The sequence below is a fragment of the Scyliorhinus torazame genome, chromosome 14, assembly GCF_047496885.1.
Source record: "Scyliorhinus torazame isolate Kashiwa2021f chromosome 14, sScyTor2.1, whole genome shotgun sequence".
NCBI lineage: Eukaryota > Metazoa > Chordata > Chondrichthyes > Carcharhiniformes > Scyliorhinidae > Scyliorhinus > Scyliorhinus torazame.
Genome location: NC_092720.1, coordinates 38,393,338 through 38,416,346, shown reverse-complemented (window position 1 = coordinate 38,416,346; position 23,009 = coordinate 38,393,338). Strand labels below are relative to the sequence as shown.

Below are 23,009 nucleotides of genomic sequence, written 5' to 3'. Positions count from 1 at the left end.
GAAACATCTGGCTTTTGGGAAGGATTGTAGTATATGGGGAAGTGGTGGCTCCATTAAGCCGAACCATTACCAGCAGCTTTTTAAGTAGGCTTTACCGGATTCCTCCTTGCATTTTAATTACTTAAAACCAGCATTATAGTTTAATTGTAGATCTGTCTTAGTGGTCTAAAATTAAGTAGCCACGCTGTCGCCTCTCCAGTCTAACATATTAAAAGCAAACAGAATTACAGGGTTTCTGGCGTTTTCAAAACTGATTGAGAGAACTACTTATGTAATATGGGTTTGAACTGAGATTTTATTGATATGGGGTTGGGGGTGACTTTAACCTAACCTGCTCAGCTGGGAACACATCAAATCAAGTGGAACAATAGCTATATATACACAGGCACACCCTACTCCAATATTACTCAAATTTGGTGGAGAGTAAAATCATTCAGTCAAACTTTGAGTCTGTCTTCAGTTTCTTGCAGCTGAATCTTCACAACTGAAATTTGCGACAATTAGGACCCTATTGCTTGTTGCTCTCTTTGGTTGGCTCTTAATTTGGTTCTGTTTAATTCCGTTTGTCCAAGAGTCGGCAGGTATCTTTCGACACTGCCACAAGGTTCAGAACCGAATACTGATCAATGACTTGATACACCAGTTAGTAAGTTCAAAAGCAATGCTCATTTATTTACACAAAGTCAAATCTACTCATGCATAAACTCGACAAACTAAACTACCACTATTACGAAAGCCTATACTTAGCTTCAGGTGCCCACTCAATCAGAGGAACTATGGCCGTTGCTCGGTTCTGAGGCTGCTGGGTTGAGCTGTTTACAGAGTAGCAACTAGGAGCATCTATCTCATAGCGTGCGTTGACTTGGAACTTACTTGGTCACATGTAGCTGCTAGGCTGGTCTCTCTCTTTGCTGAGAGCCAAAGCCAAAGGAGAAAGATTCTCCCTTGGAGAATACCTTTTATACTAAAAAGGGCTTCGCGTGCTTTTGGGCGGGCCTTGAACTTGGCCTCAACTAATTGGGTCTTTCCCCAATCAGTCGTATCGATCTTCCTCCAATAGAGGGGTGGTTCCCTGATCGCTGGGCGTGTCCTAGTGACCGTTGGTCTGCTTTGTTTTAGCCTCTTCTGGCGCCGGGGTGTCTGCCTTAACATTGTGTATCTAAATGTTTCCCTTTTGTCCCCGGAGATGGCACATTAGTATGTAGATTGCTTGGCAGTTTCTGTCCTGTCTGAGAGTTTAAGGTTCTAATCAACAGACAGAGCTTGCACCTGCTTGTTTCTTAGTATTGTCCAATTTTCCCTGCATTCTTTGCAAGTGTCCATTTTGTAATCGGTACGTGGCCATCCCAGATGGCTACACTCCCTCCTTGTGATCCTCAACGCGAAGCGTGAAGGATCACACGACTATGTCGTCTTCATCCTCTGACCAACCGGGGCACCCATACATAGGATCTACACTGTCCTATCCTATGCAGCACAATTTTACCTAAACCATTTAAAATACATTCATTATCATAAAGCTCTACGGGGCGCTATGACATTAATACATGCATTACAGAAAAATAAAAAACTGGAACCTCTAACTATTCTCAATAAACAATCCTTATTCAAACAATCCAAAAATCTATACATCTTAACCTGTGCAAAACAGCAGCACACAAATTTCTCTGGCCTGGCAGTCAGACACACAAGTTTACATCTCTTTATTCCACAGAATACATAAAGAAAATTGATGCTCTTTAATCCGTCCCAATGGGATTGGGGGTCTGGTGAAACCCGAAAATGGGGGATCTAAACCTGTGTACCGGAGTGCGAGAGCGACATGCTCTCTTTCGCCATTTCCTAACTCTAAACGTTTGCACGTCACTGCAAAGTATCGCCAGCACTAAGAGTGGTTCGACTACATATGAGAGTGAGTACCAGGTGATAAACTTATCACACTAGGTCGGGGTATTGCTGGCTGTTGCTGGGCTAGTTATCTCGTGGTTCCATGTATTGCAGCGGTGAGAATCGTTTACGATTCGTGTGGTAGGGGTCAGGGAGATAGTGTCCGCGCGCAACTGAAGGGATCCTGCTAAGATCCATGTGAACACGAAGGCTGTCTTCATCTTTGTCAGTCTTCTTTGTCTTCCTCTGAGGTTCCTGGGTTTCTGGAGCTCTGTGAACACGAGCATAATTTTTGTTATTATCTTGCTTAAGATCTCGTATGTCTGTCTGTCTGTCCTTTATTGCCAATTTCCCTTTATAATTGGTCACCATCTGTGACACCCTCTTTTTTTTAAACCAAATATTTGGACTAGGCATTTAAGAAAAAAACTGCCGTACTGCGAGCCTGTGTGATTTACCATCCCAGCGTTTGAGGATGTAAATAGCATAGGGAAGCAACCCAAGAATGCCAAAACCAAACAAAAGAATTTTGAACGTAACGAGCCAAAATGGGGTGCGTATGGGCCGCGGCGGGTAAGAAATGGGTGGAATCCCCGGGTAGGACGGTGATCAATGCCGTATGTGCTCTACCCGAGCGTAGCTGACCAAAGGGGGGTCCTCAGGCAGTGCGGGGACCAATGCCGTTTCTCCACTGCCTGAGCAACCGGCAAGAACGGGTACGAATGTGGTCGTTTTGTGGCTGCCTCTCTAATTAGGAGAGCAACTATGAGTCGTGTTCTGTCGACAAACTAGTTTCTCTGAACTATTGTCTGGGGACAAACTTGTTCCTCTAACAGCCATTGGGCGTCAAAGGAGTGGTGACGGGGGTCCGTGAAACCTTTGAGTTTACAAACAACACTTAGCGTGAACACTGACGAACAAACATGGTGCAGGTTCCATCAGAAAGGACACCGTATCTCTCCATCGGTTCCTTTTTTTTTTCTATCATCTGGACACTTCACTGCTCAATAGCGAACAGGGTCGCAAAGGGATTTGTTTAGTGGGAGTCAGACTCTTAAGTCATCATCTTCTCCCGGCTGCCAAACTCTTGACTGTAGTAACCGTGCTAAAGCTGCTTGGGGCGCATTTGGGTCCATCTCATCATTCCGGATGAGCCTGAACGAATTGTCTCGGTGCCAGAATCGTGTGTCGAGGTTGGAGCTACTATGCTTCAATCCGTAATTGTCGGGTGGTGGGTCTGGGTCAGGAGCTTTGATATAAGTGATCTCAAATGGGTCAGTAGAATCATGCTCGGATTCGTTGGGAGTGGGGTCTGGTGCAGGGGTAGAGTCGTATTGTGGTGTGCTGTGGCTATCGTCATTGTGATCGCTATCACTGTCGCTGCTGGTTGAAGGAAGGGAGAGGTGGAGTCGTGCCTCTGGGGACGGAGTTGAAGTCGTGTCTGAGAGCGGGCTGGACTGGGTGGGGGAGGGTAGGAATACGTCAGCTGTGGGCGGGGTGTGATCGTCTGCTGCTGCGAGCTGGATGTGAGTGTGGTTATTCTGCAAGCTGTAAGCCTTGAGCTGGTTTATATGAAACCACGCAGACTTACCATTGGCATAGGTTATTCTGTATACTGAGGGGCTGACTTTGTCCGAAATGGAGTACGGTCCGGAAAATTTTGGGGAAAGGAATGAACTGGGGATGTAAAGGGAAAGCATAACTTGTTGCCCAACTGTAAACTCAGTGGCGTGTACTGTTTTGCCGAAACAAGCCTTGCTTTGTTTCTTCCTGTTCCCAGTCTCACTGCTGCTGCGAGTTGGGCTGTCTTTATGTTCTGTACCAGTTGGTTAACCGCATTTTCATGCGTGAGGGCCAAATCCAGTCCTAATAAATACTCAGTGCCTTTCATGGGGCGTCTGGTCATGAGGGTGTGGGGTGTGTATCCTGTGGACGTGGATACCGTGTGTCTTAAGAACATTAAAGCAAATGGAAGTACTGAATCCCAGGTGCTGTTATTTTGCTGTGCTATTTTCCTGAGGGTGGCTTTCAATGTCCTATTCATTCGTTCTACAATACCACTTGACTGGGGGTGGTATGCGATATGGAACTTTTGTCTAATGCCAAAAATCGTGAGGACGTTTTTCATTACTTGTCCGGTGAAATGGGAGCCTTGATAGGACTCCATACTGCGTGGGAGGCCCATTTTGTGAAGATGTGGTGTGTTAATATTTTAGCCGTTGTCTTGGCCATATTAGTTCATGATGGAAATGCTTCCACCCATTTTGTGAAGGTGTCTATGACCACCAACACATACTTGTAACCATTTCTGCACGGGGGTAGGGGTCCTATATAATCTATCTGGAGATTTGTCCAGGGTCCATTAACGGGGCGGGTATGGCTAAGTTGAGCCTTTTTCGCATATCTGTCTGGATTGTTCTGGGCACAGATTAAGCAATTCTCAATGTAGTGTGTTACATCGGTTTTTAAATCAGGCCACCAGCAGAGCTGCCTGAGGTGGCTAGGGTGGGTTCAATTCCTTGGTGTCCATGATTGTCATGGAACTGACAAATGATCTGGTTCCTGTCCTGGCTGGGAAGTATATAAATGCCATCCTTTAAAATCACACCATCATGTGTGGTTATTGAGTTTTTCAACTTGTCGTACGGGGCTGGGAAGGTTCCCTTTAAAACTTCCCTGAGTTTCTTGTCCTCTTTCTGTGCCTTCGCTAAATCCTGAATGTTGATCTGTGAGACCTGAACTGCATGTACTGGGGTGCTCTCGGGCGGGGGGTGGGGTTTCCAAAAATAACCATGCCTGGAGCCTGCCTTCGCTAGGGTGTCTGCTTTAACGTTTCCAGGGGGGGAAAGAACGGTGATGACTGCGAATCTTAATTATTCCGTATTTCCTATCCTTCGCTGTCTCTAAGATATGGCGGAGTAATGGGGCTGCTGAGGGTAGGGGTTTACCGTCCAACTCTCCACTCCAAAACTGACCCAGAAACTGACCAAACCACCTCTCCAAAACTGACCCAGAAACTGACCAACTCTCCACTCCAAAACTGACCCAGAAACTGACTTTTCCGTCCGCGGAAACAAATCCTCTTGTTTCCCAGAGTGGTAGGAACTCTGTCAAACTATTACAGACATACAAGCTGTCCGAATAGATGTCTGCTGGGGTCGGGAACGAGTCGGGCTGGTCTACAATATATGCAATCGCTGCCAGCTCTGCTGCCTGCGAGCCTAAGTGTATTGGCAACTTTAATGAAATTTCATCTAGGGCGCATCCCTGGGCGTCCTCTACATATATACCGCAACCGGTAATTCTCTCTCCATTTAATACTGTGGATGAGCCATCCACATAAATCCTCAGGGGTACGCACGTGTCTGTGGGCTGGGGTCTCTGGGGTGTACTACCTGTTTTCCTGGGAGGTGTCTTGGGCCTGTGTTCTGTTTCGTGGTGATGATCTCCCATTCATGAGAGGTGCCTGCATACTGCAAATTTTCGGCAAGGAAGGTGTGGGTTTTGGTTCTCTTTAATGTGATGTCCCGCCCCTGTAAAAGAAGGGTCCAACGGGCTGCGCGGATTTGGTTGACTGTGCCATCTTTAAGTCGGCCGTCTAACAATAGCTGTGTCGGGGTGTGTTCTGTGAGGATGGTGATGGGGTTGACTCCTGTAATGTGTGCGAAGTATTGTACTGCCCAAAAAACTGCAAGCAGGTGCCTTTCACAGGCAGAAAACCCTTGCTCTACGGGGTCGAACACGCGTGAGGCGTATGCTACGGGGCGTTCCTGGAGGAGCACGGCCGAAAGGGTTCGGTCGGTGCTTGCAACTTCGATTGAGTATGGGGAAAGTGCGGAGTGCTCTTTTTAAAGCATCCACGGCATCTGTATGCTGTGGAAGCCATTCCCAAGGTGCCTGCTTCTTGAGAAGTTTGGAAAGGGGCGCTGCTTTCGTGGTGAGACTGTCAATATGGTTTCGGCAGTAGCCAACCAGCCCTAAAAATGACCGGAGGTCTGAGACATTGTGGGGAAGGGGCAATTTGACGATCGAGTCAATTCTCTTGTGCTCGATCTTGCGTTTACCATGAGTAATCACTATTCCTAAGTAAATCACTTTTTCTTTCAAAATCTGGGCCTTCTTGGGGTTGACTTTACAACCAATTTCTTTTAGGAGTGCTAGGAGGTCGGTGAGAAGCAAAATGTGCTCTCCCTTTGTGTCTCTGTAGTAACAAGTCGTCTACACACTGGACCAGACAATCGGGGCAGGAAAACTTTGCTAATCCATTTGCCAGCTGTCGGGGGAGTTGTGGAAGTCTTGTGGCAGGCACGTCCACGTGTACTGTTGCCCTTGGAATGTAAAGGTGAATTTCTCCTGGCACGCTTTAGCCAATGGAATGGACCAAAAGCCATTACTAATGTCCAAAACCGAAAAAAAATTTGACTCGAGTCCCTGTTTGAGCATGGTCTCGGGACTCGTGGCTACGGTGGGGGCTGCTGGTGAGGTTACTTTGTTCAGTTCCCGGTAATCAATGGTCAGTTGCCATGATCCATCCGGTTTCCTGCCGGGCCAAATCGGTGCGTTGTTTGTGGAGGCTACTGATCTGCGTACGCCTTGATCCAACAAACTCTCTATTAATTTGGAGATTCCTCCCTCTGCTTCCTGGGGAAATCCGTACTGCTTCTGGGGTTTAGGGTCGGGACCTGTAATGTTCACAAAGCCAGCCAAATTGCCACAGTCATGCTTGTGCTGTGCAAATGCTGCTTTATGTTCCTGCAGGACTGCCCTAACCTGGTTGTCTGCACTAATGGCTTGAGGGTCGAACCAGAAGTCTCCTACTAAGCTAATCCTATTTACGTACTTTCCTACTGTGAGCGTGGCAGGGGCTCGTGCTGCCTTTGCCATTTTCCAAGCACACTTGTTAACTGGGTCAAAATAAAGGTTATGGGAGCTCATGAAATCGATCCCAAGGATATGTTCTGCTGTCTGGGGCAGATCAACTAAAACTACAGGGTGCTTAGTCGCGATGTTTCCTATTTGTATTGCTCCAGGGGCTGTGATGTGTCCCTGTTGTAAGTGGCCTGTAAAACCGCTGAGTGTGATGGTGACGGTTGTGGACCAATTGTCTCGCTGGAACATCGTGGAGGAATTGAGTGTGGTGCGGGACCCTCCTGTGTCCCAAAGAAATTCTACGGGTTGTCCCCGGACTTTGCCTGCTACTACCGGTCTACCTGATTTGTCCCAAAGGGTGCCGCAGACCCAAGTTGGGGAGCCCGAACACCGTCAGTCGGTGCCGTTCATGTCTGCATTCTCTGAACGGGCGCTAACGCTATGCATCGGCTTTGCCCTGCCTGTTTCGGGTGCCTGCCTGTTGGCTTCTCTGCTGCTTCTGGGGCGCGTTGCACTCTTGTGCAAAGTGTCCTAGCTGTTCACAGTTGTAACATTCCTGAGTTTTTGGCTGGGGTTGGCTGTTCCTGCCCTCATTTACCCATGTGGGGTTCTGGTATACTTTAACTGGGTTCATCTCTGCCTGCTCTTCATCGGGTGTTATAAATTCGGTTTTGCCTGCAATTGATTGCTCCCAAGCGCGGGACAATCTCTTCAAAATCCATTTTTCATTGTGGGCCTCATCTGAGGGGTCATAATTTGTGCAAGCTTTTTGTCCAGCTTCTGTGGCGTGGGAGACTAGAATTCGGGTCCATTTGGCCATATTATCTGGGGACAAATGGGCGTGGGCTAACTCTCCAAAAATCCACAAACTTCCAGCAAACGCTGGGTCTTTTGCCTACACTTATTTAGGTCTTCTACGGGGTCCCCTCTGTTAAAGCCTATCGCATCAAGGATCGCTGTGTGCATCTCTTGGAGTGTGCCTCCTCCTACATTCTGTGGGTCGGGAAGGGCTGCTACGACTGAAGGGTCGAGGCTTAAAACTGTGAGCTTCACTTGCTCCTTTTCGTCTAGGCCGTACGTGGTTGCCTGCTGTTTGACTTTAGCGAAAAATTGGTGGGGGTCTGATGTGGGAAGCAACGGTGTAATTTTTCCACACGCGTCCCGTAATTGGATCACAGTTAACGGGGTTGTGTAAAGGAATTCTGCTTCTCCTTCTCCTGCGGCCCTGCGATGTGTGGTTACAGGGTTCATGGGGGTGTTTTCTGCCTGTTCGGTTGGGGGTTGTGGCGCTTTCCTTTTCTGGGGGTTTTCCTGCGTCATGTCCCATGTACGTATCTATGGACAGTCTCGTTCAATTCCTACCAATCGGGTCCGTTTTCTTGATCTAATTGGGGTCCGAATGTACTTTGAAATCCATTTTGAACGGAAAGCAGAGATTGCAATTCTGCAATTTGCTTCCGGCACTTTGCGTGGCCTACGGAGCTCTGCCTTTGTTCCGTTGTGGAAGTATGGAGTGCTCGTAGGGCTACTTTAAAATCATTGTACTGTTTCTGCAATTTCTCAACTTGCTGTTCTGTTTCTTGTCTTACCAAGACCGCACGTTGCGTGTCCTGGTAGGCCTTATCATATTGCGTCTTAAAACTGTTCAAATGCGCGAGACAAGACTGATGTGCCCACTTGGCATCATCCACTTCTCTGTCCCTTGCTGCTAACTGCTCTTTTAAATCTCTATTCTCTTTATCTACCTCACTCACGTCTATCTCATTGGTTCTGGCTCTCTCCTCTATCTCTCTACGGAGCGTTCGAACGACCTCCTCTGTGCCACGCAATTGTGCCAAACAGGACATGATTGCCATCGGCTTGCGAGCTTTCCCTCAGCTCTTCTTGTGGATCTCTGACAGGTTCTCCCACTAAGTATGTCCTATACGCCCGGGTCCTGTTTCCTCATTATTGCAGAATTCACTCCAAAGGGGCAATCCTTTCCCTTTGAGATATTTCCTGATCTCATCTTCCCAAACGGGACACTGTCCTATTCTACTGGTCGCTGCGACCTCGAATTCCTGGGGGTTCATAAGGCGTTCCATTGCCATTTTCTCTATCTAGGTTCTCTACTGAATTTGGAACAGGGGGTGATAAAGTGGTGATGTAAACACGGGTACGGCTTACGCTAATTACTAAAGCCTATACTTAGCTTCGGGTGCCCACTCAGTCAGAGGAACAATGGCCATTGCTCGGTTCTGAGGCTGCTGGGTTGAGCTGTTTACAGGGTAGCAACTAGGAGCGTCTGTCTCGTAGTGTGCGTTGACTCGGAACTTACTTGGTCTGATGTAGCTGCTAGGCTGGTCTCTCTCTTCGCTGAGAGCCAAAGCCAAAGGAAAAAGATTCTCCCTTGGGGAATACCTTTTACACTAAAAAGGGCTTTGCGCGCTTTTGGGCGGGCCTTGAACTTGGCCTCAACTAATTGGGTCTTTCCCCAATCAGTCGTATCGATCCTCCTCCAATAGAGGGGTGGTTTCCCTGATCGCTGGGTGTGTCCTGGTGACTGTCAGTCTGCTTTGTTCTGGCGCCGGGGTGTCTGCCTTAACATTGTGTATCTAAATGTTTCCCTTTTGTCCCCGGAGATGGCTCATTAGTATGTAGATTGCTTGGAAGTTTCTGTCCTGTCTGAGAGTTTAAAGGTCTAATCAACAGACAGAGCTTGCACCTGCTTGTTTCTTAGTATTGTCCAATTTTCCCTGCATTCTTTGCAAGTGTCCATTTTGTAATCGGGATGTGGCCATCCCAGATGGCTACATGCTCAGCAATGATATTGTATTGGTTTTCAATTACATTAGCACTTTCATCTAAAGAGTATTCAAAAAATAATTTAGCAGTGATCTATCGCTGCTACAGAGTACCTAATTCTTTTTTTTCCCCAATTAAGGGGCAAATTAGTGTGGCTAACCACATCTTTTGGTCATGGGGGTGAAACTCACGCAGACACGGGGCGAATGTGCAAACTCCACACAGACAGTGACCCGCTATCAATGCTACAATTAACCCTTAATTTGCCAGCCATTTAATTTTTTGCATTAATATGGGCTAAGTTATATAAATGCTGATCAAGAAAGCTGTTGGGTGTAAGATTGGTCCCAGTTCCAGAGTATGGTGGAAAAGACCATGGGCAGCATGTGATTACGCTACGCTTATATTGTCTAGTAGAACATCTTATTATCTTGTGCTTAAATCAGCTGAGATACTTGTATTCCTGCTGGGGCTGCTTTGTTGCATTAGTACTTTGACAACTTGTGTTAACTGTAGGAGTTCAGAGAGAGCGTACAATTATATGGCACAAAGGGAAATGAGATCAATTCACACTCCAGCTGGTATCTTTGATGGAGAAAAGAAATGTGCCAAAAGTCCTACTGTGTGCATAATTCCAAAATTGGTTCACACTGCTGATGGTAATACATTAAAATGTTGTGAAATCACAGTGCAGAGCACTGTAGCAGCATCCAGTTTCCAGAAAATTAAAGTTCCATTGTATCAAGGAATTTCCACTGATGGTGAAATGCTCAACTCTGGTGCTTTCACTTTGTGGTCGCCTGTGCATTATGCAATCAGATCGCCAGAATAACTCTACTGTTATACAGCAATACTACTGTCAAAAGCATGATTGCATATAAACAGACCCCAAATTTTCTACATCTTTAATTCTTGGATCAGCCTTCGATAGAAATGTGGGCAATGTTAGATTAAATGTTTTGCCTTCTAAAATAAAAATGGAACTTGTTTTGAGTTTGTGATATCTATAGACATAGTGGCATAATGGTATTGTCGCTATACTAGTAAACCAGACACCCAGGGTAATCTGCCGAAGAACCTGGTTCAAATCCCACCAATGCAGATTGAATTCAATAAAAAATCATCATAGATTCCCTACAGTACAGAAAGAGGCCATTCAGCCCATCGCGTCTGCACCGTCGCTTTGAAAGACCACCTGACGTAGGCCCTAAACCTCACCCTGAGAGGCAATTTGGCATGTCCAATTCACCTAACCTGCACATCTTTGGACTATGGGAGGAAACAGGAGCACCCAGAGGAAACCTTCGCAGACACTGGGTGAAAGTGCAAACACCACACAGACAGTTACCCAAGGTGGGAATTGCACCCGGGTCCCTGGCGTTGTGAGACAGCAGTGCTAATCATTGTGCCACCGTGGCGCCCCGTAATCTTTATTATTGTCACAAGTTTGCATTAACACTGCAATGAAGTTACTGTGAAAATCCCCTAGTCGCCACACTCTGGCGCCTGTTCGGGTACACTGAGGAAGAATTTAGAATATCCAATTCATCTAACAAGTACATCTTTCGGAACTTGTGGGAGGAAACCGGAGCACCCGGAGGAAACCCACGCAGACATGGAGGATGTGCAGACTCCGCACAGACAGTGACCAAGCCGGGAATTGAACCTGGGACCCAGACACTGTGAAGCAACTGTGCTACCGTGCAAGTAAAATCTGGAATTAAAAGTCTAATGATGATACCATTGTTGATTGTCCTAAAAACCCATCTGGTTCACTAATGTTCTTTAGGAAAGGAAATCTGCCATCCTTACCTGGTCTGGCCTCCATGTGACTCCAAACCCGCAACAACATGATTGACTCTTAACTGCCCCCTCAAAGGCAATTAGGGCTGGGCCAATAAATGCTGGCCCAGTCTACGACCCCCAAGTCCCATGAACGAATAAAAAATAAAGATTTGTGTTCATTGAAGGAAATGTTTGTGGATTGAAAGGGGGTATGATTCACATCTGAACAATCTACGGAAAGAATGCAAGATGTGTCTCAATTTTAAATTCATGGAGATCATTTCCCCTTCCGTTTTATAACCAGAGTCCTCTTGAATGATAGTATCAGTAGTTATCCATTCATCAACATCAGCTGTTTTGATGCAAAACGTGAAACACCTCTTAATTGTATTTTCCAAAGCACAGCCCACATCCGGAACTGTGTAGTTATTTCATGTCTAGTAGTCGCATATTGTATTTGTTCTGAGAGCAAGCTGTTTCCCCAGGTATCTTGCCTTTTTGTCAGCATATTCATCAGTGTGAGATGATGCAGATTCATTTAGATTCATTATTATTTATGACGAAAGTTTCACAGTAGCACAGTGGTTAGCACTGTTGCTTCACAGCACCAGAGATCCGGGAAGGCTTACAAGAATACTGCAATGAAGTTACTGTGAAAATCCCCTAGTCGCCACACTCTGGTGCCTGTTCGGGTACACGGAGGGAGAATTCAGAATATCCAATTCCCCCAACAAGCATGTCTTTCGGGACTTGTGGGAGGAAACCAGAGCACCCGGAAGAAACCCATGCAGACACAAGGCGAACGTGCAGACTCCGCACAGACAGTGTCCCAAGCAGGAATTGAACCTGGGACCCTGGAGCTGTGAAGCAACAGTGCTACCCACTGTGCTACCGTGCCGCCCATACAGATCCCATTGTAGGTTTAAGACTTTGACTAGTGGATCGGTTTCGAACTCTCAAATTCAAAATTTACCTTAACTGCTGAAACGTCCAGTCCACCTTAACTGCTGAAACTATACATTTCACAGCTGCCTGCACATCTCTCGTGCTCATTCTGGTAGAAACAGTTTCCTAACAACGACAATGTTTGCTCCAAAATGACAAAGACTACACTCCCAAGCCAGACTTTGACTGTCTGAATGATTTCTCTGCAGTCAACTGGTTATACGTTTTTGATAACCAGCCTCCTTTAGCCCCAAGCAATCATATCTAAAGTGATCCACCAATCTCTAATACTGGATTGTTGTGGCAATCCTCAACCCTGTGACAGTTGCTTTAGTCACTAACAGCCTAAAACTGGGTGCTTAACTTGTGCGAATACCAATTGACTGTCAATGTCCTGTGCAAATGTTAACTCCCTAGCAAGTGCCTTACTCCTTACTCTCCTGACACACGCCTCCCAATGAGTGACTGGTGACAAATGCTAATCCTTGACGAATACAATGCAATCAGTGATGAAACTTACTTTTATATCTGTTTTTCAGGTAGCTTGGCAACATTTAACCCAAGTACATGTACCTGGATAATAACCTCTAAGCCGATATTTGCAACTCTTGACCAATGGGCTGGGCAATTCTAGTGTCCCTACAACTATCTGACCTTAATTTGGCTGTAGATTCTTGGAACATTCTAGGCCCAAGGCCATTATTCTATTAAATCAACTTGCAGCGTCCCTTCTAACTGCTAAACTACAAATGTATGTTTGACCAGAAGCCCTGGAACATCCAGTCCTTAAGGTACCTTTCTGGCCAATCAGCATTGTAGATTTGGCTTCTCTGTGCTGCTAAGCTAGACTCGCTGGAGCCCAAATGTGTCCTAGTTATAACTTTATTTCATTTCAAACTACATCGTAGTATTTGATACTTAGAGGTGCCAACTTTACGATTTCCTTAACAGCATGCCCCAAAATTCACAAACCATCCAATAATACATCCAAATTAAGGATCTTCATCACTAAGCTTATAGACAGTACAATTTGATAATTTAACCCTTATTAAGTCCACAAATGTACCAGTGAGGTGAAGTCTAACAGACTCATTGTCTTGATATCTAGCTAATCTCGTTCTGTCCAATATCTTAACCGTACACTGCATCACACATGGTGTATCTGTCCTTGTTTGACCTATGCTTTCGGTACGTCTTTGAATGAGAGAGATATCTGAACCACACATTTGAGTCTTTCAGATAGGCACCTCCTTATCTTTTTAAAGGTGGACCAGGAAGCCCTTGGTAAACATCAGAATCATTGCATGTGCCACCATGGCAAATTTAAATGATTATAAAGCGCCAACATTAAAAATGTAACTATTGTTCAGAGCAGTCCACAATGTATCAACACATTTGAGTGAACTTGATTGGAACTCAATTTCACAGTGAAGTGCTTGTATAGTGTAGCTTTATATTGTGTGAGGGTTTGACCTAATATTGCATGAATTGATACAATGCAAAAACGGCATTAATATGCTCCAGAAACAGAAAACTGGAAAAATTCAGGTCTTGCAGAATCTGTAGGGAGAGAAAACAGAGTTAACATTTCACATCCAAATTACTACTTCAGAGCCGAAAAGAGGGAGAACTGTGTTTGATTGTATACTGTATAAGAAGGGGTGGAATAGTTGGAACACAGTAGAAGGCCAGTGATTAGTGGGAGCTAGAAAGATTGCAAGAAGGATATAGCATATTAGTTAAGTGGCTGATGGGGAGGGAGGAATTTTGCATTGGGACAAAAAATGTTTCGGGGAGGGGGGGGGTGGCGGCACGGTGGTGCAGTGGTTAGCACTGCTGCCTCACGGCACCGAGGCCCCAGGTTCAATCCCGGCCCGGGACACTGTCCGTGTGGATTTTGTACATTCTCCCAGTGTCTGCGTGGGTCTCACGCCCGCAACCCAAAGATGTGCAGGGTTAGGTGGATTGGCCATGCTAAATTGCCCCTTAATTGGAAGAAAGTTTATATGGAGGAGAAAAGTCACAGCAGTCTAATAATTTCATTGTTCAGGCCAGTCTGCGTGACTGCTTGACGGAACACCTTGCTGAGCCCACAAGCATGACTACAACCTTCTTGTTGCTGGCCAATTTCAACTCCGCATCTTGCTCTAATGACCACATGTCTGCCCTTGGCCTGCTGCAATACTGCAGTGAAGTCCAATGCAAACTGGGGGAGCAGCACCTCTTCCTCCAGTTAAGCATGCTACAGCCCTCAGGATTCAACATTGAGTTCAGCAACTTTAGACTGTGACTTTTCTCCTCCATCTAAACCTTTTTTTAATATCCCAAACATATTTTTTGTCCCAGTGCAAAAACCCTCCCTCCCCCTCCCCCACTGGGCCATCTGTCACTTGTTCTGAAGTTGTGCTACATCTTTCTTGCAATCTCTCCCAGCTCCCACTAATCATTGACCTTCTGTTGTCCAGCTGTTCCACCCCCTCTTCTACAGTCTATAATACAACATATTTCTTCCTCTCTTCAACTCTGAAGAAGAATCATTTGGACTCAAAACGTTAACTCTGTTTTCTCTCCCTACAGATGCTGCCTGAATGTTGAGCTTTTCAAGCATTCTCTGGTTTTTGTTTCAGACTCTGGCATCCACAGTATTTTGCTTTTATTTTTGGTATGAATGTGCTTATCTAATTCAACTCTCTTTTCTAAAGGTAATTAGTTATTCTCCCGAGCAAGATCCTTCACTGGCTCCGGTAGCCTTTTGGTATACACCTGTGTATGAATTAAGAAATGAATGTCAGCAGGCCATTCAGTTGTGTATGTAGACAGCACAGATCTTAACCTCACTTGAAACATACGCGCACTTTCCTGTAAAAGTGAGCAGGATACTTTCCTCTTTACCAATTGTAGTGCTACTGTTAAGTTGGCTAACTCGTGTAGATCAATCTGGAATCAGAAACTATTGTAAGGATCCCTTCTCTTTCTTTCTCACTCACTAGTTTATGACTGCATGAGCATTTTTTTTCACTCTTCCTTTTTCTTGTTTCTCTCTCTCTAATATCTTCCCTCACTTAATCTGGCTGTGGGATTTGCTGGTGTCGACATTCGGTGTTCTTCCCCGTTTTTAGGGGGAAAATTGCTATTTGCAAAATGACACAACACCAGCCCAAATGGAATGGCTGCTTTGCAATTACTGGACCATAGAAAAGAGGCCGAAAAACAGGATGATTTGCATCTTGGTGGTCTGGTATAATGCAATATTGGCAGAGGGCAGCGGAACGTGTGAAGATTTCACAATATGGAGGTTCAAAATGAAAAGGTAGTTTGGTTTGCTTGATTGAGCTAGAGAGAATGTAGTTACCAGATAGCAATAATATAATCAGATATATCCAAGTTAGGTTATATTAAAACATATACATTTCAATTGATTTTACTTGAGTCCGATATCTTCTGAACTTTCTGTACTGTTAGGATATGAATTCATTCATGGTGTTCTGTTTGTTTATTGTGCGTGACTTTCATAACCATTAACATGTCTATTTTTGGTTTTCTTCTTCCATCCCTTTTCCTCCATGTTACTGTTACAGCTCCAACCTCACTGAATACAGATTTTGCAAACTTTGATGCGTTTGGAAGTTGTAATGCTTCTGATAATTTTGGAGCTTTCTCCTCAGCAAGTTTACCACCTTTCCAGTCCAACAGTACAGGTAGTGCTGGTTGTAACTGCCCAGCTTTGTTTTTTAGAAATAGTGAGGTGTCTTCTTCATGTGTGTGCGTGTGCATTAGAAAAAGGGTTCTGTCAGTCCAAACATCATCAGTTCTCATTTTCAATCCATTTTATTAAAACGGAACATGTCGATAATAGTGTATCAACAGAGAAGAATTAGCCAATATTTTAGATGTGGGTCTTCCATCAGTTTAAAAAGAAAAAAAGACATATTTTCTCTTTTCAAATTTTGCACAATTCCAGAATGTTCTCTTTTGTATTTCTGATTCTACCATGCGCAGAATTGTATTTATTTTCGCAATTCCACAAGTTGGACCCATTCTGTCACGTTGAAAAGATTTGGATTTATGTGCCCCCTTAAAATGAAGATAATTAGGAAGAAAATAAAGATTTAGAAATAACAATAACTAGAGGAATAACAAACGCCTGCATTTTCTCTTTCATATAATAAAACTCCCCAAGGCACTTCGCTAGAGCTTCGTCAAATGATATTTGATACTCGGCCACATAAGCATGACCAAAAGCTTAGTCAAATGTTAAGGAGGCAACTCCAGAGCTTAGAACTTGGTCAGCACAATATACTGCCACCAATGATGGTGTAGCAATTAAATTCTGAGGCTAAAATTGGAGGAGGCTAAGGATAGATCTTGGGGTCTCAAGATGTTAAACCAAGGATCTTTGAGTAGTAATTGAACATTGATAAGTTTCCACCTGAGCTACAAACCACGAGAGGAAAGGGCACTCTGAAGTGGAGGAACATGCTGTGTGGATATTGTAGTGTTAATGCTGTTAACTGGAATTAACAGCTAGAATTGAAAACTTGGTGTCTTCACTTTGAGGCAATATTGCAAAAGCTGAAAATGTTTACACTGGAGAAGTAATTGCTCAGAGTTGATCTTATTGAAGTATACAAGGTCCTAAAGGGTATTGAAAAGCTAAATATCGAGGGCGGCACAGTGGCGCAATGGTTAGCACTGCTGCATCACGGGGCTGAAGGCCCGGATTCGATCCCAGCCCCAGATCACTGCCCTCAACAAACCAAAAAGATGTGCAGGGAAGGTGAATTGGTCACGCTAAATTGTCCTTAATTGGAAAAAAAAATGAATTGGGCACTCTAAATTTAAAAAATTGTTTTTAAAAAAAACTAAATGTCAGTGCATTTAATGGTTTCAACCTCATGGTTAGTGGCAAAGCGACAATCCTTGTTATTGACAGTGAAGAAAGCTGCTCGCAAAGATCTAGTGATCTCTGTGGCATGAATTTCACCTTTCCCAACATTGACTTGAATTTGCATCCAATTCAAATGGTTCTTCAAGCGTCCCAGCAGCATTGATGTTATCCAACAACATAATCAGCCAAACGCATTGGGGAATTCCTATAGACCGCAAACTAGGAAGTGACTATCATGGATTATGCAGAAAGCAAAACACAGATTGGGACATAAGCATTAGAAGTTGAGATGCCATAAACAGACTTTAAAAAAGATGATATCAAAAGAACTATGGAGTGTTTGACATTGATCTAGTTTAAAATGGGAAGTTCTCATCAATTTAGTGATTTCTACAAGATTGCTATCTGCAGGAACTTCAATAGCGCACCCTGTGGGGGAACAGGGAATTACTGACAACTTCTGGTTTTTCACATGTGTGAACACCAGAGGTTGTTGTCAGCTTCACAAAGTAATGAGAGCGAACACACAGTTTCACTGCCATTACAACTGCACCGTCCATCCCAATATAATCACATGCAAGACTCAGTCTCAAATTTAGAACAGTAAGAAGTCTTACAACACCAGGTTAAAGTCCAACAGGTTTGTTTCAAATCACTAGCTTTCGGAGCACTGCTCCTTCCTCGGGTGAATCTTTTCGGAGCAGTGCTGCGAAAGCTAGTGATTTGAAACAAACCTGTTGGACTTTAACCTGGTGTTGTAAGACTTCTTACTGTGCTCACCCCAGTCCAACTCCGGCATCTCCACATCAAATTTAGAAGAGGAAGGATGAAAAGACAAGTTTCAGTTTAATTATGCCAAAGGCGGAATGGACTGCCAAGGGAAAAACTGGGGGTGGATTGTATATGAAAATTTAAGAGTTGAGTAAGTACTGCCACAAGCCAGATGGTATGCAGTGCTGTTATCTAATCATGTGCCAGTTTCTCTTACTTTGAAATATGGAACTTCCCTTAAGTAATGAGAATCTTGACAAAGCTGGTGTTGGTTTGAAAGCATCTTTTGATGTTTATAAGCTGTTTTTAGTTGATACCTCATCAACTCTTCATTCTGAGAACATATGTTTATTTGGATTGACTCAACCGAGAAGACAGTACTTGAAGTTTAGCCAATCTTGCTGCCATTCATTTGGTTTTGTGCCTGTAATACACTTTACTTTGTGCTTCATTTCTGTTCTTCTTTTTCTCTGTTGATTTCTCCTCCATATCTCCCGTCTTTCCAGTCTTCAGAACATTTTCATCAGGCAGTGGTTTTGGTGACTTTACTTCCGCTTTTCCTCTCCCAGCTGCCCACAGTAAGTGCTGTTTTAGTGTAGGGACCTTGGCACCAATGTTTCTTTTTGCAAAAGTCACAGCCTTGGCGCCATTCTTATCCTGCCCTTTCTCTTGTGTTATTATTCTATCCTTATGATATTTCAAGTTTAAGAAAGTCCAGAATTGTTCAGAGAATTCTTGTCTATTTTGGACAACTGTGCCTAGACACCCTACAATTACTTTACAGCTTTTGAGTTACTGAAAGGTTTTCTACACAGATTCACTAATTCAACTAATTTTTTAACCCTTTTTGGAGGCTTTTAAAGGACCAGCTTTTAATGAACCTTTCTTCTCAGCAAGGTTGCTTAGGGCATGATATGCTTTTCCACTTGAGGCACTCCATATCCAACATTGTGCGCTTCCACATTAGTTTTAACCTGCGTGAGATGCAGAACAAAATTCCTGATAGTCCTTCAGCATTGTGTCAGTAATGTTAATTTTTTTTTTTCTGAATCCCAGATCAGACATTATTACATGAGATTACCATGTTGTAAATAATTGTGATTTAACGCTGTGTTAAAATTCACTTATTTCCAATTGAAACTATACAAATTTGTACTGGACCCCCAAAAAAGATTAAAGACATTTTGTTTTCAATCACCGTGGCCAGATTTGGATCCATTTGAATGACAGTGCTGTATTATACCATCCGGCTCCTAATTCATGAAGGGTTTATTTGATAGGTAAACTCTCTTTGTAGGCACATGTTACTGGAAGTTTCAGGTTCTGAGAAATTCTCTTCAGGGTATTGTCCAGCATTTAGCAATACTGCCTCTGCGGTTGTAATTCCCAAACTCGTGGAATCAATATAAAATGGCCTATACTCTCTAGAGTTTGGAAGAAAGAGGGGAGATCTAATTGAGGTATGCAAGGTGCTAAAAGGTATGGGTAAAGTAGACATGGAGCTGATGCTTCCTCTTGTGGGGCATTCTAAAACAAGAGGCCATCATCTTAAAATAAGAGGTAGCAAATTTAAAATAGATTTGAGGAAAATCTACTTCTCCCAAAGGGTTGTGATTCTGCGGAATTCGCTACCTCAGACTGCAGTTGATGTAGGGACAGTGAGTAAATTTAAGGAGGAGTTAGACAGATTTTTAATTGGTCATGGATTGAAGGGTTATGGAGAACGAACAGGATGGTGGAGTTGAAGCCAGGATGGAATCAGCCATGATCACATTGAGGATGTTAGGCTCGGGAGGCTAAATTGCCTATTCCTGCTCCTAGGCTATGTGTTCTAGGGAGGAGCTGCTCTGGCTGATTTCGCAATCCAGCTCTTGGCCTGCAACATTGTAGGTAGCAGATGAGGAACAGACTCGCTGGGCCGAATGGCCGAATTCTGCTCCTATATCTTATGAACTTATGACAAATTACTCAACAAATACAAAAGGTTTGGTCTTATTTCTGTCGAGTGCTGTCTAGTTTCTAACTTTATAAATTACTTAATGAGGTCCAGAAACAAGATGCAATTGTGATTTGTTGGCTAGTTTTGCTTTGCCTAAACCTTAAACTACTATCTTTGTGCTGTAAACAGGTTTCATATAAATGTCATCCTTCAGCTATGTATGTTACTTCCCAGTTACAGTTGATGTTTTAATGAAAAACAAGTCACGTTATAAACACACAGAGGAGAAACTAACGCGTCACTTTAAAGCAGCTCTCGGTTTTCACAATTCAAACCTTCTTATTGAGTGCTCCACCCTGAAATATGCATCAACTCTTTCACTCTTCCTATGTCAAATGTCGTTCAGAGCTGAACAAATGCAATAGGTGTGGACATCCACGCAGACTTATTAATCAACTACTTCCTGTTTTTTTTATGTGACTTGTCTTCACTGACCATTTATGGCTCCCCCCTCGTACAACATGGTACATGAGGTGGCTGGATCTCTGTCACTCATTGTCTTATGATCCATAATTTTTAACATGATTAAAAATTGCTTAATGTAAAGATGAAATGGGATTTATGAGAGATTGAGGTCAATACAGTATTCTGTCACTTGAACTGGTATGGCTTGAAAACAGCTTTTTAGCACATTGTGTGCTGTTCACCAAATGTCGATACACTTCTTTACATGCTGCTTTCTCAAGATTGTGTGATGTGCAGTAAAACCCATAACATCCAATGAGCCCTGCATTCCTTCCCCTCACCTCACACAGCATGTGTAAACCTAGATTATCCCATGTAATGTCTTTGCACAATAATTAGGAATCTATCATTCTAATCTTGGCCCGAAATGGAAATCAGTTTACTATTTTTTTTGTTGTAAATCAAGAGAGACTGGAAGAATTCAATCCAAGTTGTCTTGATCCAGGAGCCTGCAAATGATAAGAGAAGCTTCAGTGATAAAAGACATACTGTGACTTGCCACACCAATTGTAAGAGAGAACTGGTCTAGTGGTGACTTCTCTCCGCATTCTCTGGTCACTTAATTTTGATTAAGACCATTTAACGCTGAAATTCTAACATTTGGAAAGGAACGTTCCTTTAGTAATACTGAAATAGGTTGAAGAACAGTAAGAATATTGAGTTTCAGTTTCCCAACAAATAAGTCATGAAACCAGGCAGATCCCCAATTCATTCACAGATTCCTATGATTTGGCTTGCTGACAGGAATGCTAACATACTGGTTGCATTCCTGGACTAGTAATCCAGGATCTTGGATTAATAATCTCTGCAGCACGGTAGCACAGTGGTTAGCACTGTTGCTTCACAGCGCCAGGTTCCCAGGTTCGATTCCTGGCTTGGGTCACTGTCTATGCGGAGTCTGCACGTTCTACATATGTCTGTGTGGGTTTTCTCCGGGTGCTCTGTTTTCCTCCCACAAGTCCCGAAAGACATGCTGTTAGGTAATTTGGTATTTTCTGAATTCTTCCTCTTTGTGTACCCAAACTGTCGCCGGAATTTGGCAACTAGAGGCTTTTCACTGTAACTTCACTGCAGTGTTAATGTAAGCCTACTTGTGACACTAAAGATTATTGTTAATTAAATAAATCAGAATTTTTAATAAAACTAGCATCAATAATGATGACTATGTAACTACTGGATTGTCATAAAAACCCACGTGTTTCACTATTGTCCTTTAAGGGATGGAATCTGCTATCCTAGTCGGTCTGGTCTGTATGTGATTCCTGACCCTGGACTGTGTGGTTAGCTCTCTGAAAAGGCCTAGCAAACCATTCATGTGAAGAACAGAGGGCATTAGAAATACAAGCAGGAGTAGGCCAAATAGCTCCCCAAGCCTGCTCTGCCATTCAATAAGATCATAGATTAATTTAACCGCAATTCCACTTTCATGTCCCTTGATTCCCCTAGAGTACAAAAATGTGTGGGTCCCAGCCTTGAGTATATTAAGAGTGAAGCATTCAAAGCCCTCCAAGATATAGAATTCCAAAATCTCTCAGCCCTCTGCATGAAGAATCTTTATCTTTTTTTTAAAATAAATTTAGAGCACCCAATTCATTTTATTTTCCAATTACGGGGCAATTTAGCGTGGCCAATCCACCTAGCCTGCACATCTTTGGGCTGTGGGGGCGAAACCCACGCAAGCACTGGGAGAATATGCAAACTCCACATGGCAGTGACCCAGAGCCGGCATCGAACCTGGGACCTTGGTGCCGTGATGCAGCAGTGCTAACCATTGTGCCACCGTGCTGCCCACAAATCTTTAGCTTTTAATTCCAAATGACTGACCTCGTCCTGAGACTGCCCTCAGTTTTGGACTCTAAATGTAGGGGAAATGGCCTCTCAGCATCTTCTCTGACAAGCCCTCTTAGAATCTTTGTTTCAATGAGATGACCTCTCAACTAACATTCAGTTCAATTACTGATTCCATTTTAAGTGGCACCTTTCATATTGAAACTCCAGTTTGAGAAAATGAGGCAATTAAAAGGTCACTTTCACTACAGATCTGATCTGTGCTTTACCAATTTAAGTTGTGATATTTTTAGATTGTAAATGTAGGCAAAGATAATTTTTTATTTTCTGTGTCTGCTGTTTGGTGCTGCTGTGGTTTATTTCATGCTGAAGACCAACGTTTCTCCGAATCCTCTTTTTCTCCTAACAGGTGGATCCTCTGCTTCAACTAATGCTAACTTTGCAAATTTTGATAACTTCCCAAAATCTTCTAGTGCTGATTTTGGAGCTTTCTGTTCCTCTGGGAATGACACAACGGTAATCAAAGCACATGCTGTTACTCAGGATAAATATGCAGCACTTGCTAATCTGGATAACGTTTTCAGCTACAGTACATCTACACAAGGTAAGACCCACACTAGGGCAGTGAATTATGTTGCAATGTGGATAGGTAATGGAGACCTGTTGCTGCTCCATTAGGTACAATCGGTAGTCGAGTGTTAGTAGGCCTTCATTACTAACTCCAAGTGGCTTTTTGACATATGCGAGTTGGAGGGATGAGCATTGCTGAAGCCCTGAGCTGTTTTGGAGAAGATAGAGAGGCATTATTGCTGAACCTCATCATCTCGC

At 43.7% G+C, this 23,009-nt stretch overlaps 1 protein-coding gene and 1 long non-coding RNA gene across 6 annotated transcripts in view; one reads left to right on the top strand and one right to left on the bottom strand.

The window, feature by feature from the left end:
- LOC140389654 (arf-GAP domain and FG repeat-containing protein 1-like) overlaps positions 1–23,009 on the top strand; it is a 109,839-nt gene that overhangs the window by 61,200 nt on the left and 25,630 nt on the right. For 2 of the 4 annotated variants that reach the window (XM_072473981.1, XM_072473980.1), the window contains exons 6-7: positions 15,849–15,968; positions 22,591–22,785. In XM_072473981.1, the coding sequence (XP_072330082.1) occupies positions 15,849–15,968; positions 22,591–22,785 (315 nt within the window). The remainder of the gene's footprint in view (positions 1–15,848; positions 15,969–22,590; positions 22,786–23,009) is intronic. The other 2 variants (XM_072473983.1, XM_072473982.1) reach the window with 1 other exon arrangement.
- The window catches only part of LOC140389660 (uncharacterized), a 73,211-nt gene continuing 50,849 nt past the window's right edge, over positions 648–23,009 (bottom strand). The window contains exon 3 of one of the 2 annotated variants that reach the window (XR_011934441.1): positions 648–2,158. This is a non-coding gene — a long non-coding RNA (uncharacterized lncRNA). Of the gene's footprint in view, positions 2,159–15,986; positions 16,345–23,009 lie in introns of those variants that run through there. The other variant, XR_011934442.1, reaches the window with a different exon arrangement.